The sequence below is a fragment of the Ochotona princeps genome, chromosome 16 (genome assembly GCF_030435755.1).
Source record: "Ochotona princeps isolate mOchPri1 chromosome 16, mOchPri1.hap1, whole genome shotgun sequence".
Taxonomy (NCBI): Eukaryota; Metazoa; Chordata; class Mammalia; order Lagomorpha; family Ochotonidae; genus Ochotona; species Ochotona princeps.
Window position 1 is genome coordinate 50,743,435 of NC_080847.1, and position 14,532 is coordinate 50,757,966.

The 14,532-nt window shown below is 57.4% G+C and overlaps 1 protein-coding gene across 5 annotated transcripts in view; it reads left to right on the forward strand.

Annotated features, from left to right (window-relative positions):
* Positions 1–14,532, forward strand: part of HNRNPUL1 (heterogeneous nuclear ribonucleoprotein U like 1) — a 32,966-nt gene that overhangs the window by 17,507 nt on the left and 927 nt on the right. For 3 of the 5 annotated variants that reach the window (XM_058674799.1, XM_058674798.1, XM_058674800.1), the window contains exons 8-14: positions 3,419–3,685; positions 4,606–4,728; positions 4,828–4,956; positions 10,660–10,828; positions 11,250–11,534; positions 12,582–12,898; positions 14,065–14,256. In XM_058674799.1, the coding sequence (XP_058530782.1) occupies positions 3,419–3,685; positions 4,606–4,728; positions 4,828–4,956; positions 10,660–10,828; positions 11,250–11,534; positions 12,582–12,898; positions 14,065–14,256 (1,482 nt within the window). The remainder of the gene's footprint in view (positions 1–3,418; positions 3,686–4,605; positions 4,729–4,827; positions 4,957–10,659; positions 10,829–11,249; positions 11,535–12,581; positions 12,899–14,064; positions 14,257–14,532) is intronic. The other 2 variants (XM_012930597.3, XM_004598001.4) reach the window with 1 other exon arrangement.

Sequence of the window (14,532 nt, forward strand, 5' to 3'; positions counted from 1 at the left end):
TGCTGTTACCTGTCCTAATTCACCTTTCAATTCTGTCCTTGTCCCGTGCTCCATCTGAAACAATGTCTTAGCTTTCCTGTATATTTCCTGAGGTTTCTTTTTTTTTTAGAGAAACAAATCTTTTAAGATAAAAATTAACTGTGTTTATGCTCCACAAGCTTCTGAACTATTTTTTCCCCATTTAGCAGTAAATCATAGTCCTCCTTCGCTGTCAACACAACCAGTAGAGATTTAGCTTGATTGAAAAGCGGTTTTGACTGATGAGTTCGCATTGTTTTTACCACCATGCAAGGTATACAAAGGTGGACAGTGTGAAATCCTCGGTCCTCGCGTGCCCTCCCCTGTGTGTGAGCCTGCTGGTCCTCGTGATGGCTTGATCCAAATACAGGGAATGTACCACGACTTTGTTCCTTTTGCTCCTGATTTCTGCTTGTTATTCACTTCTTTGGATGGCAGAGTTGGACAGAAGGAAAGGAAGTTGGGCCGGGAGCTTTGTCCAGGTTTCCATGTGGATGACAAGGGTGTGAGCACCTGGCCGTCCTCTGCTGCCTTCCCAGGTGCATTAGGGAGCTGGGTCAGCATGGAGCAGCCGGGATGCAAAGTGCCGCGCGTGTAGGTGATAGGTTGCTGGCATCACAAGGCGCCATTAGCTGCTATGCCACAACGCTTTCCCTGTGTTTGCTTCTTTCATGCATGCTGTTCTGTTCCCCTCCCCATAAGATGTGTTTCTTTAAGATGTTTTTACAGCCCTGCCTAGAGGACTGCCCGGTTTGCTGTGCTACCTGGGTTTGGCTTTTTGTCTTGTTCCTGCGAGACAGTCTCTCTTCATGATTTTGAGATTCCAGGTATAATTTCCCTTCGTTGAAAGAATGCCACCAGGGCCCGGTGCGATAGCCTAGCAGCTAAAGTCCTTGCCTTGAATGCCCGGGGATCCCATTTGGGCGCTGGTTCTAATCCTGGCAGCTCCACTTTCAATCCAGCTCCCTGCTTGTGGCCTGGGAAAGCAGTCAAGGACGACTCGAGGCTTTGGGACCCTGCACAGCCCATGTGCGAGACCCGGAAGAGCTGGCTTCTGGCTTCGGATTGGCTCAGCTCCAGCCGTTGCAGCCACTTGGGGAGTAAACTATTGGACAAAAGATCTTCCTCTCTGTCTCTCCTCCTCTCTGTATATCTGTCTTTCCAATAAAAATAAATTTTTTTTTAAAGAAAGAATGCCACCAGTCCAGGGGATGTGCCGGGAAGTGGAATGAGCGGCCTGAGAGAACCAGAAGTACATTGGTGTCACATCTGGGGTTCTCAGGACACAGTGCAGCCTGGACGTGGAGAGGGTAACAGGACAGTCCTCCAGAGCCCCTGAGGAGCGGGGCTGCTTGGAGCTGTAAGATAGGCTGCAGAAAGGGCATCGCAGTAGCAGAGCAGATTAAACTTCCTTTAGAGTGTGGGCCCCTTGGCTTAGCACAGTGGCTCAACAGGATAATCCTCTGTCTTTAAGTGTTGGCATCCCATATGAGCACCTGTTCATGTCCTGGTTGCTTCACTTCTGATTCAACTCCCTGCTAGCGTGGCTTTGGATCAGATCAGTTCCAGCTGTTGTGGAAGATCTTTCTGTCTCTCCTATGTAAATCTACCTTTCCAATAAAAATAAATAATCTTTTAAAAAGTTTTTAAAGAATGTGGGCCTCTCCCAGACTCTTTTTTTTCCCCTTTTAGATTTTATGTATTTGAAAGGCAGAATTATAGGTGTAGAGGGTAGATCTCCCATCTACTGGTTCACTCCCCAAATGTCTGCAACTCCCAGAGCTGGGCTGATCCGAAGCCAGGAGTTTCTTCCAGGTCTTCCACATGGGTGCAGGGGCCCAAGGGTTTGGCTCATCTGCTAGTGCTTTCCCAGGCCACAAGCAGGGAGCTGGATCAGAAGTGGAGCAGCTGAGACGCCAACTGGTGCCCATATGGAATGCTGGCATGGCAGACAGAGACCTAACCTGTTATCCCTTGGCACCAGTACCCCCTGATGTGGTCTTTCTGACCAGGTACTCCTTTGTTCATAAGTGATGGGTGAGTGGGGGCTGTTGTGGCCCAGTGGGTTAAGTCATAGCTTACGAGTTCCACGTTCTGTGCCAGAGTGCTAGTTCAAGTCCCGACTACTCCATTGAACCCCTGCTAATGCACCTGGGAAAGTAGTAGTTAATGTCTCAAATATCTGGGCCCCTGTCGCCCGGGAGACAGATCTGGGTGGCGTTCCTGGGTCCAGAGTTAGCCTGGCCAGCCCCAAGCTGGACTGAAGCACTCGCTCTCTCTCTTGCTGTCTCTCTCTTGCTGTCTTTCTCTCTGTCACGGGTCTCTGCTTTGCCATCAGTCTTAAGTCCAGACTCCAGAGGTGTCTTAGCCCCTCACGGCCACATGGGGAGCCTGGCGCCCCAGGCCCCCCTGGCCCCCTCCACCTCCGCCCCTGCCGCCAGCACCTGGCCTCGTGCTAGTGACCGACGGTTCACGGCGTTGTGTGCTTGCTCACGGTGTGTCACCTCTTCTAACCGTTTTTGGCACACGGAGGACAAGTGAGCGGGTATGAGCCCTTGGGGACCCCGCCTTTTCCCATGTGAGCATTAGCTCGCCACAGGAACACCCCTCTTTTTACACCGGTTTCAGTCCTAGGGATTGAATCTTAGGGAGCTCAGAACATTTTCTACATAGGATGGTAGGAAGCCTTACGTTCCTCTCTGGAAATGCACCGTTGGTAAGGGCCACAGTCCAGAGCACTAACTACTAGGCTTCAGCTACTCAAGGCAGGCGTGGTGGCTGAGGCCGCCCGTGGGGGCTCTCCCGTCTGCACCTGGCCTTCCCCCTCATGCTCTCTGTCTCGGCTCTCTGGCCCCCGTGTCTTCTCAACACCAGGCTTCTGCGCACACTGTGGAATGGTCTGCTCCCAAGCTTGGTGGATATCCACACAGGTCCCCTCCTCAGAGAACCTTGGCACTTATGCATTATGAGAAAGAGCATCCTTGGCCAGTTCCCCACTGACCCCTGGGTGTCCTCCAGAACGTGTGTTGAACAAGCAAGGGTATGTAGGGTTGGGCATCGCCTTCAGAGGCCCTGTCCCGGCTCCCCGTGTCCGTAGCCTACGTGGACTGCCCCTGCCAGTGGTGAGTCCTTTCTCCTCATCCTTGTCTGGCATGAGACTCCTCCGTGGAGCTTCTCGGAACCCAGTTGCTTCTCACCTACCAGCTCCCAGGTTTGGGCAGGAGTGCGTTGGGCTGCACATTCTCTGGGGGCTGTACAGGTCGCCTGAATGCAGAGGGGGCAGGATGCCAGCCAGTCTGCAAGGCAGATGGATCCACTCCCGGATTCACCCCTCTCCCCCTGCGGCCCCCGGGCCTTGAGCTCAGGGTCGGCAACGGATGTACCTCGTGTTTTCTCCTAGGACTTCGAATGTGGAAATGATGTGGAGCTTTCCTTCACCAAAAATGGGAAGTGGATGGGCATTGCCTTCCGAATCCAGAAGGAGGCCCTGGCGGGTCAGGCCCTCTACCCTCATGTCCTGGTGAAGAATTGTGCCGTGGAGTTCAACTTTGGGCAGAGGGCAGAGCCCTACTGTTCGGTCCTCCCAGGATTCACCTTCATCCAGCACCTGCCCCTCGGCGAGCGGATCCGCGGCACTGTCGGACCAAAGAGCAAGGCCGAGTGTGAGGTGAGTGCATGTCTGGCGGCTCTTCCCCGACCACCTGCTGCTGAGCCTGGAGGGGATGGTGGGCCCTCGTGAACAGCTGCTCCAGCGGGGGCCAAGGGAGTTGGTGAGGCTGGGGCTGAGGTCATCCTCTGACTGAGTCTTAGGGAGGAGACCACTGACAGTAGAAAGGCCAGCAGGCACTTCCTGGTGGGTGCAGGCTGGCCTGGGGATCTTGGTACTACAACCACGATTTCCTCATGTATGTGAGTGGTGTTTATTCTAGAAACATAAGAACTACCCCCAAATAGTCACAGTTCCCAGAATTCCACCACCTGCAAGGCAGTTCACTTGCAGAGTTTTGGTGTTTTTGGTGTGCTGAGTGCCCATTTTTGGCACACGGAGGACAGGTGAGCAGATATGAGTCCTTGGGGATCCCTGCTTTTCCCACGTGAACCTTAGCTCGCCACAGGAACACCCCTCTTTGTGGAGCAGTTTTAAGGCCTCTTAAACGGCGTTCGGTTACACCTAGCATTTGCTCTTCCCCTGCGTGCTGCTTAGCTGCGGCTCCTCCATGTGCCTTCTGCTCTCTTGATGCTCCCGACCGCAGTGTCAGTGCGCTTGTGCCAGCTCCGAGGGCCAGCCCCAGAGTGCAGTCTCCCTGGGGCTTTGCCCTGTCAGAAGGCACTTTTCCTGCCTCTCCTAAGATGTCAGTGCTGTCAACACCAGCTCTTGATTTAGTGCTCACCCTCTGTGCTCAGCCAGGCCTGGGCTAGAGTTAGAGCAGCCTGACTGCTTGAATCCCAGCAGCAGCGCTGTGAGGGTGACGTGGTTGTGGCTTCCTCTTCATGGACGCAGCTGTGGGGTTCAGGGTCTGCCTTGGTGCTTCCAGCCAGAGCAGTGCCATGTTCCCATACAGCACCCCTTTCCCTCCTTTGCTGTAGATTCTGATGATGGTGGGCCTGCCTGCTGCCGGCAAGACCACGTGGGCCATCAAGCACGCGGCCTCCAATCCTTCCAAGAAGTACAACATCCTGGGTACCAATGCCATCATGGATAAGATGCGAGTAAGGCTGGCTGTAGCCCTTTACCATGCACCCGCCTCCCACGTGCCCAGCCCCAGTTCTGTCCTGTGGCTAGGAGCACTCACCCCTCCCCTCCCCCAGGTGATGGGCCTGCGCCGGCAGCGGAACTACGCCGGCCGCTGGGACGTGCTGATCCAGCAGGCCACCCAGTGCCTCAACCGCCTCATCCAGATTGCTGCCCGCAAGAAACGCAACTATATCCTAGACCAGGTACTCACTGGTAGACGGCGGACGTATTCCTGGGAGAGGGGAGGGAAACTTCCTGGGTGCTTGAAAATTTGGACCCTTTCTCAGTGCTGTCGAACCCACTCTGAGGGCACGCAGGCCCACTGCTCTGGCTCCACAGCAGCTCCACAGAGCAGCATTAGGGAAAGCTCTTCCACAGGATGGATGGAGCAGGTGTGGGTCTCTGAGCATGACAGCTGCGGCTTAAATCTTGCTCTGCCATTTTCTCACTGTGCCCCATGGCAGCCGACTCCATCCCGTGACTCAGTCCTCCCTGTAGAGTGGAGGTCCCCGTGGCCCCCACGTGCTAACATGACCTGGTGCTCAGTGGCTGGTGGAGACTGTTAGCTCCTTTTCAGGACGAGTGGTTCCCAGCTCCTCAGCAAGGTTTTATGATTGAGAGGTACAAAGCTGAGTCCTGCATTTTTTCCCGACATTTCAGTTAATATCAGGCTAGGATATCTGGGAGCCCTTGAAATTGAGCATAGAATATTTTGTTTATTTTATGTCAGTCACACACACACACACCCTGAGATGGGTGCTTTTTTGGAGCTGGCACTTTTGAGTTGAGTTGGGAAGGTTAGCTGTGGCTTTCAGTGTTCTTGAAAGGCTCAGTGACCTCCAGATGGTGAAGGATCCTGTGTTGGAGTACTGCTCTCCACCGTGAACTGCCGGGCTCCTCACCCTGGACATTGGTCCTGGAGGCTTTCTCAGTAGCAGAGGTGGTTCCCTGATATTCCACACTGTTGACGGGCGCGTATGACTTGTATTTATGATCCTTAAGAATCCATGAGTGGGCAAATGGATCATTACATGTTGGTTGCAGATGGAGCACGCTGTCCTTGTGGCCTTGCTCTGAAATTTGCCATACGTGCAGCACAAGCTCTGGGTCCCGGGGTGCTGAAGGCAGCGTGAGTTGTGGATCCTGGAGCGCTGAAGCTGTGGGTCCCGGGGTGCTGAAGGCAGCGTGAGCTGTGGATCCTGGAGCGCTGAAGCTGTGGGTCCCGGGGTGCTGAAGGCAGCGTGAGCTGTGGGTCCCGGGGTGCTGAAGCTGTGGGTCCCGGGGTGCTGAAAGCAGCATGAGCTGTGGGTCCCGGGGTGCTGTCGGTAACATGAGTTGTGGGTCCCGGGGTGCTGTCGGCAACATGAGTTGTGGGTCCCAGGGTGCTGTCGGCAGCACGAGCTGTGGGTCCCGGGTGCTGAAGGCAGCGTGAGCTGTGGGTCCCAGTGTTCTGACGGCAGCAGCAGCTGGTCGTTGACTTTTCGCAGGACTGCCTGAGGACCAGTTTGCATTCACAGAGCTGTGAGGATCCCACACAGCATAGGCAGCAAGGGCCATCCCGGAAGTTACTCAAGGCAGTTCCTGTAGTTTGACTCCAGGTAGCCAGCCACCTCCCACTTCATGAAGACTTTTGAAACCTTTGGCCTTGTTTTTCTCCCATTCTTATTGGGGCTTCTTTGAATCTTAGTCTCACATGGTCCCACGGCAGAGCAGCAGCGCCGTTTAGCATCCAGGGTTACCTCTGGGACACCCCAGCAGGGACTCCCTGCCTGACTGTTCTGTGCTGGTGGAGTCAGTGGTGGAACCCAGCTCTGCAGACTGACGCTCGATTGTCTGGCATCTGTGCCCAGAGGTCCTGGGCAGTTTTTTACCTGGAGATCAGGCCCCAGCAGGCTCACGACATTAGAGCTGAGCCATAGCCGGGCTGGCTTGTTAGGGGACATCATCCAGAGCTGTGCCAGGTCCCCTGCGGCCTGAGACTGCCAGTCTCCTGGCAGAGGGACGTGTAGGTCAGACCAAGGGAGGTGAGAACCTGAGCGCTTGCTGTTGGGAGCAGGGTTCTGGTTGACCTATCCTGGAGGATGGACGCAGGGCTCCAAGTTACCCAGTTCTGGGAAGGGGCTCTCAACCCAACGGGCTGATATGTTCCAGCCTGAGTCCAGAAGTCGGTTCCAGAAATGTCTGGGTGTGAAAGAGGGAGGGGAAGAGAAAAGGAGGAAGGAAGGGAGTGTGTGTGCACGAGCGTGTCTTGCATCAGGCCTCCGGCCAGATGTTGGCACTTCCCCTGTCACCAGCTTGGGTGCCAAGGGTAAGTTGATGATTCATAGTTGTCCCCTGGGGTGGCTGGAATTTGCAAAGGGGAGACCAGTGCCATAGGCAGTCTTTCCCTCCTCTGGTTTTTCCTGCATGGTTGGGCCTCCTGTTATGTAGTTTGGCCCCAGAAATGCTCCTCCTGAGAGAAGAACTCGCCTACAGAAGCCAGGCAGGCCTGGGGGAGCCAGGACTCCTCATCTGGCCAGGACCCTTCCAGATCTTTGCGGGCACAGGCTCAGCTGGGCCTCTTCAAACCATCTAGGCACTGTAGCCCTGGAGCATCATGGGAGGAGATAGGAGGAAAGTGGACCCTAGAGGAAACTGAGGCTTCACTGAGGGAAGGAGCTTGTCCAAAGTCACATGACTGATTTACTGACTTCCTGGCTGGGCATGGTGTTGTGTTCGGGGCTGACTGGGGTGTGGGGAGAGCTTTCAGGGGTGGGATGTCTGGGCTAAGGCATGCGGTGCAGTTAAGAGCTGGGGCTTTGTGCTAAGGGCCATCTGGAACCTAGTCCAGTTTTTATTCCTGGGGAGTAGTGTGGCTAAACTTAGCCGGCCAGTAAAAGGCTGCAGGGGCAGTTTCAGCTGGCTCTTGGTGGGGTGGGGTCTTCTGTAACAGATGGGAAATCTCTGGAGTGAAACTGCCTGTTCCTCCACTACCAGAGGGCCTTGACATTGAATCCAGCATTGCCCTCCTGGGTTGCCCAGACCTCCCCTGCAGTCGGACACCGTGTGCTGGGAGTGCCCTCAGCGAGTACCAGCAGCTGAAGCCAGGCCAGGCCGTGATCAGACAGGGCTGGCTGTGCTGACGCTGTCCCCAGCCTCACCCTTGAACATGCAGTTCTGGCGGTGGTCCGTGTCCCTGTGAAAATGGCACCTTGTTGGCAGGTGTTGCAGAAGGGCATGCTGCTTCACGCCCACCAACCCCAGAGCTGTTCTGCTGGTGCCACGCCAGCCTGTTCTCTTCCTGCACATGTGGTACCTCCCACTGGCTTTACCTTGCTCAGCCCGAGGCAAGCTTTGCCTGCAGCAGCCTTAAGTGTGCTGCCTGGGATCCAGCCAGGCTTCTCCTGCTGTCAGCCTGGCTGTGTTGAGCTATGGCAAGGACAAGTGGACAGGATGGCCGAGGTCCTGGCCTGCTGTGCTTCCCTGACTCCCTGAGTCTTGCCCCAGTCCTCCCTGAGCAGTTCCTCTGGGCAGCCCCGTTCCCGCCCCAACTGGAAATGGGGAGGTGGGAGGCCCCAGTCTGATCCTCGGAGTGGGCATCTTGCAGCAGGACAGGAGTGGGAGACGCCGGAGGTAGGCCGAGGGCGCTTCTGCAGCTGGAAAAGCTGACGTCGCTGTTGGCTCTGTCTCTTAGCAACAGCCGCCAGCAGCCCCCAGTGACCACAGAGTGCCAGCTGGCCCGTGGCGCTGACCTCACCGTGTTTGCTGTGGTAACAGCAACAGCTAGCTCCCTGCCCTCCAGGAAAGCCAAGAGAGTGTCGGCCTCAGGGGCTCCTCTCCCTCTTCCCAAGGCGGGGGGTGAGCAGAGAGAGGTGTTATTTCAGAAAGTATCTCCTGAGGTGTGCAGAGCCCCTCTGGGTCTGGCCTGTTGCAGGCCAGATGCCAGCTGGGTGTAATAGCCCCTACCCTGCAGATGCAGGGACTGGCCTCAGGGTGAATGTTGCCGCCCCCTCTTGGGGAGCTTGCCTGCACCTGGGGTTTGAGAGAGTCAGGGTGGGATTGTGTCAGGAGTACCCACCACCCACTGGATGCCAGGAGACACTCTTCCTGTGCCACCTTTTGCCCTGCTCTTAGGAATACCATCGAGGAAGACCTTGGGGTAGAAGAGGTGCAGCTGTGCTGCCCTAACCTGCTGTGCCTCTCGTGCGCTCTGGCCTGAGGGGAGGGTGTCTGCTCAGAGGGGCTGCATGCCTGGAGCGTGTCTGGGGTTGGGATCCGCTCTACTGCAGGCTGGATCTCCCCGGGGCAGCTGCCTTTGTGTTCTGGGCGCTTGAAGGGTGGCTTCTTGTCATCTCAGGCTTTTGCTTGGAACAGCATCCTGTGGACCACATGTCCCATCCTCTCGGGGCTATGCTGAGATCTGCCTAACCACAATTGGAAAGTAGGTCCTCGCATGCATGGTCGCCGTCTTCCCCGTCGAGAGGCATCGGCTAGGCTGAGCCCGGCGGCTGCTTACTGGGCAGACCACAGCCTGTCCCGCCTGTGCTCTGGGATGCTGCAAGGCAGCACCCCGCCCAGTGACTCTGACGGGCTCTGAACTCAGTGAGGGAGACTTAGATGAGCTCATTCTGAGTTAACGGTGACCCTAAGCCATACTTCTATCCAGCTTCCCCTCCACCCCCACCTTTTCAGTACTTGAGACTCAGTAAGTTGATTTTACAGAGGAGGCCTGAGGCTCTGCTCACCTGGGATCTTGTGGGTATGATGGGACTGTCAGGTTAGAGCCAAGATCTGCCAAACTGACCCGTCAAGGGCCCCCGGAAGGCTCAGCAGCTGTAAAGATGGGCCTCTGTGTGCATGGCCACTCCAGGGCTCCCATCCTGCCCCAGGCCCTTTCCAGACTGTTCTCCCTGCCGCTGCTGCTCCTGGTGCCTGTCAGAGCCACCCAGGAGTTGCTTTCCTGCCGCTCAGAACTCTGCCTCCATGGCACGTTACCCGTGCAGATGGTCAGCCCACACTAGAGTTGGGCTCAGGAGGCCGCAGAGGTTTGGCTTGCTCCCTTGCTTATGGTGTTAAGGTGACTCAAACTCACAGGCTTAGCCCCAGGGCTGCACAGGAAGTCAGGAGCGTGAAGCATCTCTGTAGGTGCTCACAGATACCCTGGGGCGTGCTGTGCAGCAGCAGCTCAGGACGCGGAGGGAAACCCTGGGCTCAGAGCTGCAGGTGCCGGAGCAGGGGCAGCTGGGCAGAGGCATGTGCGCTGTGAGCCAGGGCTGGGGGACCGCTGCATGCTGGCTGTTAGGACCTGCGCCCCGGGGATGCCGGGGCAGCTGGGCAGCGCAGCAATAAGGAGCTTGCTGATGAGATGTGTGAGGAGCAGGGTTGGCAGCAGAGGGATGGAGCGTGCTGCCTGTAAACGTGAGGCTTTGTGTTGTGGTGTACTGTGCGTGTCACTGATGGGATCAGGCACGACACCAACAGGTGGACTGCCAACCCCCAGCGGCCCTTGTCCTGTGCCCTGTGCCCATGAGCCGCTGCTTTCCCATGTCAGCTAGCTTGTTGAAAGTAGGCTTACCTGGGTTGAGTGCCCAGTGGTGGCTCTAATGATGCTCCGGGAGACAGCGGGGAAATTGGATGGAGGCCCAGCTCCCCAGTTCTGCCAGGTCCAGCCCCGCTATTGGAGACATCTAGGGGGCTCGAGGGCACCCTAAGTTGATATTGCAGAGTGAGACGGGGCGGGATGGGAGCTCTCCCTCCGTGTCTAGAGAAGAAAAGGAACGATCATTTTGTAGAGGAGCTGGAAAGTGGAGAAGCGCCATTTGTTAAGCACTTGCTGAGAGGAGCGAGATCCTGCCCTGAGCCCGAGACCTGCGGAGGGACCAACAGCTCTGACCGTACTCTCTCACCTCTTCTGTCGCCTACCCTAGACAAATGTTTATGGATCGGCCCAGAGAAGAAAAATGAGACCATTTGAAGGCTTCCAGCGCAAAGCCATTGTGATTTGTCCCACTGACGAGGACCTGAAAGACCGAACCATAAAGCGGACCGACGAGGAAGGGAAGGATGTCCCGGATCATGCGGTCCTAGAGATGAAAGGTAGGAAGCGCCTGGTTCCGGAGGGCGGCCCTGGCTCCCTCGGTCCTGTCACCTCTGATCTTGCTTGCGCTCTGCTTCTGCTTTGTCCCTTCTTTGTCCACCGCAGCGGTGAATGAAAAAGCCTCACACCTGTAGCCAGGTGTGCAGCCTGCACGCCACCTTGCTGCTAGCCCCGGAAGGGCCTCCATTTCCTACTCTGTGAATCCGGACTCCAGCTGCCTGGCGGGGACCCTGGCTGGGTAGAGCCCAGCCCGCTCCTCGGGAAAGGGGGAGGGCTTCGTTAACCCCCCGACAACCGCCAGAGAGGCCTTGACCTGGGGAGCCTGACGCAGGCCTTCATTCCCTTCTGGCAGGCCAGTGTCCTCGGGGTGCAAGGAACTGACCTCTTCCCTTTGCTCCTCCTGGGGTGCTCCCTTCCTAGCCAACTTCACCTTGCCGGATGTCGGGGACTTCCTGGATGAGGTTCTGTTCATCGAGCTGCAGCGGGAGGAAGCTGACAAGCTGGTGAGGCAGTACAACGAGGAGGGCCGCAAGGCTGGACCGCCCCCCGAGAAGCGCTTTGACAACCGAGGTGGCGGTGGCTTCCGGGGCCGAGGGGGTGGTGGCGGCTTCCAGCGCTATGACAACCGAGGTCCCCCTGGCGGCAACCGAGGAGGCTTCCAGAATCGAGGTGGAGGCAGCGGTGGAGGAGGCAACTACCGCGGAGGTGAGCCTGCACCCTCGCAGCTCTACCCGCCTCACTCCTGGCTGCTGCCCGATCTAGGGGGCCGGCCGCCGGGAGGGCCAGGGAAGCCTGCTTCCTGGCAGTGCTGCAATTCCTGCAGCTCTCCAGCTTCCAGGAGCTTTGTTTTTTGTTTGTTTTTAATTTATTTGAAAGCTACAGAGAGAAAGTAGGGGAGATAAGATATTTTCCTTTCTCTGGTTCACCAAATGTGTACAGCAGCTGAGACTTGGCCAGGTCAAAACCAGGGGCTTTGTCCAGGTCTCCCACATGGAGGGAGCTGGGTGGGAGGTGGAGCAGCCAGGTCTAACCAGCATGCTTGTGGGATACCAGCACCACAGGTGGCAGCTTAACCCATTATGCCACATTACCTTCCAGGAGCCTGACCACGTTTCCTACCACTTCCACGTCTCTCTCAGTACCTGACACGGGCCCACACTGGGACTGTCTTTGCTGTTGGGTTTAAAACAGGAGAAAGATTTAGACGGATCCTTAGTGCTGCAGTCTCTGATGTGAAGTCTGTCCGTCTAACAGACATGGTGTGAGCCCTGTTCCAGTCCAGTCTGGGGCTGAATGGTCCTAGGGAGGAGACAGCCAGGACCCAAGTTGTTGGAAAGCCCAGGCAGGGTTGCTGTGAGCTCAGTGACATGGTCCTGGTGGTTAGGGAGGCAGAAGGCCCAGGAGGGACCTCCAGGGTACAGAGCAAGCTGGGCAGGGAAGTGGGTTCTGGGCCTGGGGAGGACAAGGGCCACCCCTTCGGGGGTGTGCCCAGTGCCTCACCTCCCTCTGCCCATGGCTGTCTAGTCTGTTCCTGCTAGGGCCCAGAGGAAGCCCAGACAGCCCTGGTCACTGCCTCACTAGGCTCGCTATCCTGGGGACAAGGCTGACCTGCCGGTACATGGGATAGTCTCCTGCTATCCTGTGGGGTACAGCAATGGGCCCAGGGAGTGTGCTGTGCTCACTTGACTCTGTGCTTGCGGTGCTGGGCCACTGTGGTCAGCAGCCCTGCGGGCCATGAGTTGAGTGTAACAGGCCCTTTCGGGGGTTTTTCTACCACAGGTTTCAACCGCAGCGGAGGTGGTGGCTACAACCAGAACCGCTGGGGTAACAACAGCCGGGATAACAACAACTCCAACAATCGAGGCAGCTACAACCGGGCCCCCCAACAACAGCCACCGCCGCAGCAGCCGCCACCCCCACAGCCGCCCCCCCAGCAGCCGCCGCCACCTCCCAGCTACAGCCCTGCTCGGAACCCCCCAGTGGCCAGCAGCTACAGCAAGAGCAGCAGTGTCCCTGGCTCCAGCGCCAATACCAGCACCCCCACTGTCAGCAGCTACAGCCCTCCACAGGTGAGAGCTTGAGCTCGTGGGCCCACATGTTCTTGAACCCCAGCAGGTGAGAGGGGGCCTTCTCTCAGGGAGACATGGGGCAGCACTGGTCCCCTAGGGGCTTGACTGCTCCAGGCTCTCACTCACCTCAGGCCCTTAAGTGGGGCTGCCTTTCTTTAGCTGGAAGGTCTAACCCCACTGTGGCCAGCCTGTCAAGAACAGGGCCCTTGGGTGTGCAACCCTGGGCAGCCCCAGGCCCAGGCCCAACTGGTGGGCAGCCGGGGCTGTGGCAGCAGCTCCCCAGAGCAGCTTTTCGAGGCCAGCCACCAGAGACAAGCACATAGATCCCAGGGCCAGGGTTGCCAGAGTGTTTCTTGAGGAGATGGCCGAGCAGGCACCTCGTGAATGGTCTGGGTCACATGGCTTCTCTCCATGTTTGTTTGTTTATCTGGAAAGCAGAGAAGAGGACAGGCAGAGAGCTCCCACCCACTGCTTCCTTCCCCAAGTGCCAATAGCCAGGACTAGATCCCAGCAGAACCAGGGGTCAGGCTGTCAGGGTTTCCCAAGTGGACGGTAGGCTAGCCACGTGGGCCTCGGCTGCTGCTCTGTCAACAGGCCAGAATCGGGCACAGAGCAACTTGGACCCAGGAATCCCAGCGCTCCGTTAACATCCTGCCAGCTCAGCTGGGCAGCCCCACCATAGATAGATGAAGGCTTTGGTACTAAGGACCCTGGGGTGAAAGTCCCTTTTCAGCTGTGTGACCTTGGCCCAGGACTTCACCTTCTCGCTCCCCACTGTCCTCTATTAAATGGAGCTTGTGGGACCCTCAGGGTTGCCATGGAAATGGAGGAGTTCATGATGCAGCCCGTACCAGGCAGCATTGGGTGAGCTGCCCCCACCCAGTGTCTGAACAGGTCTTTCTGCTGATTGCCTGATGCCGCAGGCCCAATGTGTGCGCTGGCAGGCTGCAGGGGGGCACTGTCAGGCTTCATGGTTGAAGAAAAGGAGCCTGACACTGCACCATGTGCCCTGCCGGGTCTTCAGGGTCCCACAGGGGCCTGGGAGTGGCCATTGGTCCTGACCCATCCCCTCCTCGGCCCTCCAGCAGCCTCCTGGGGGGCCCTTCCGGCATCGCTCCATGGTCGGCTGTGCACCCAGGCCTTGGTACTTTTTCTTTGCCTTCCAGCCGAGCTACAGCCAGCCACCCTATAGCCAGGGAGGCTACAGCCAGGGCTACACCGCCCCACCACCTCCACCACCACCGCCACCTGCCTACAACTATGGGAGCTACGGGGGCTACAGTCCGGCCCCCTACACCCCGCCACCGCCCCCAACTGCACAAACCTACCCCCAGCCCAGCTATAACCAGTATCAGCAGGTAGGTGCCAGGGGATTCCCTTGGGTGGGCACTCCCAAACTTAGGCCCCCATTATTCCCTACAGTAGTAGGCTGCCTAGTGGCCACTGTGCAGCCTTTCCCTGGCACAGTATGCCAGCGTGGAGGCCTGAGGGCTGCAGACACGGCTTCTGCACCATTCCAGGGCCTCGGGGACTGCCTTGGGCCGCCAGGCCTGTTAGCTGGCCTGGCGGCGCTGGGTGGGCCAGCTGGGAATCCAAGCCCCAGCCCGGCTGCCTGTCCCGTTCCCAGGTGAGGG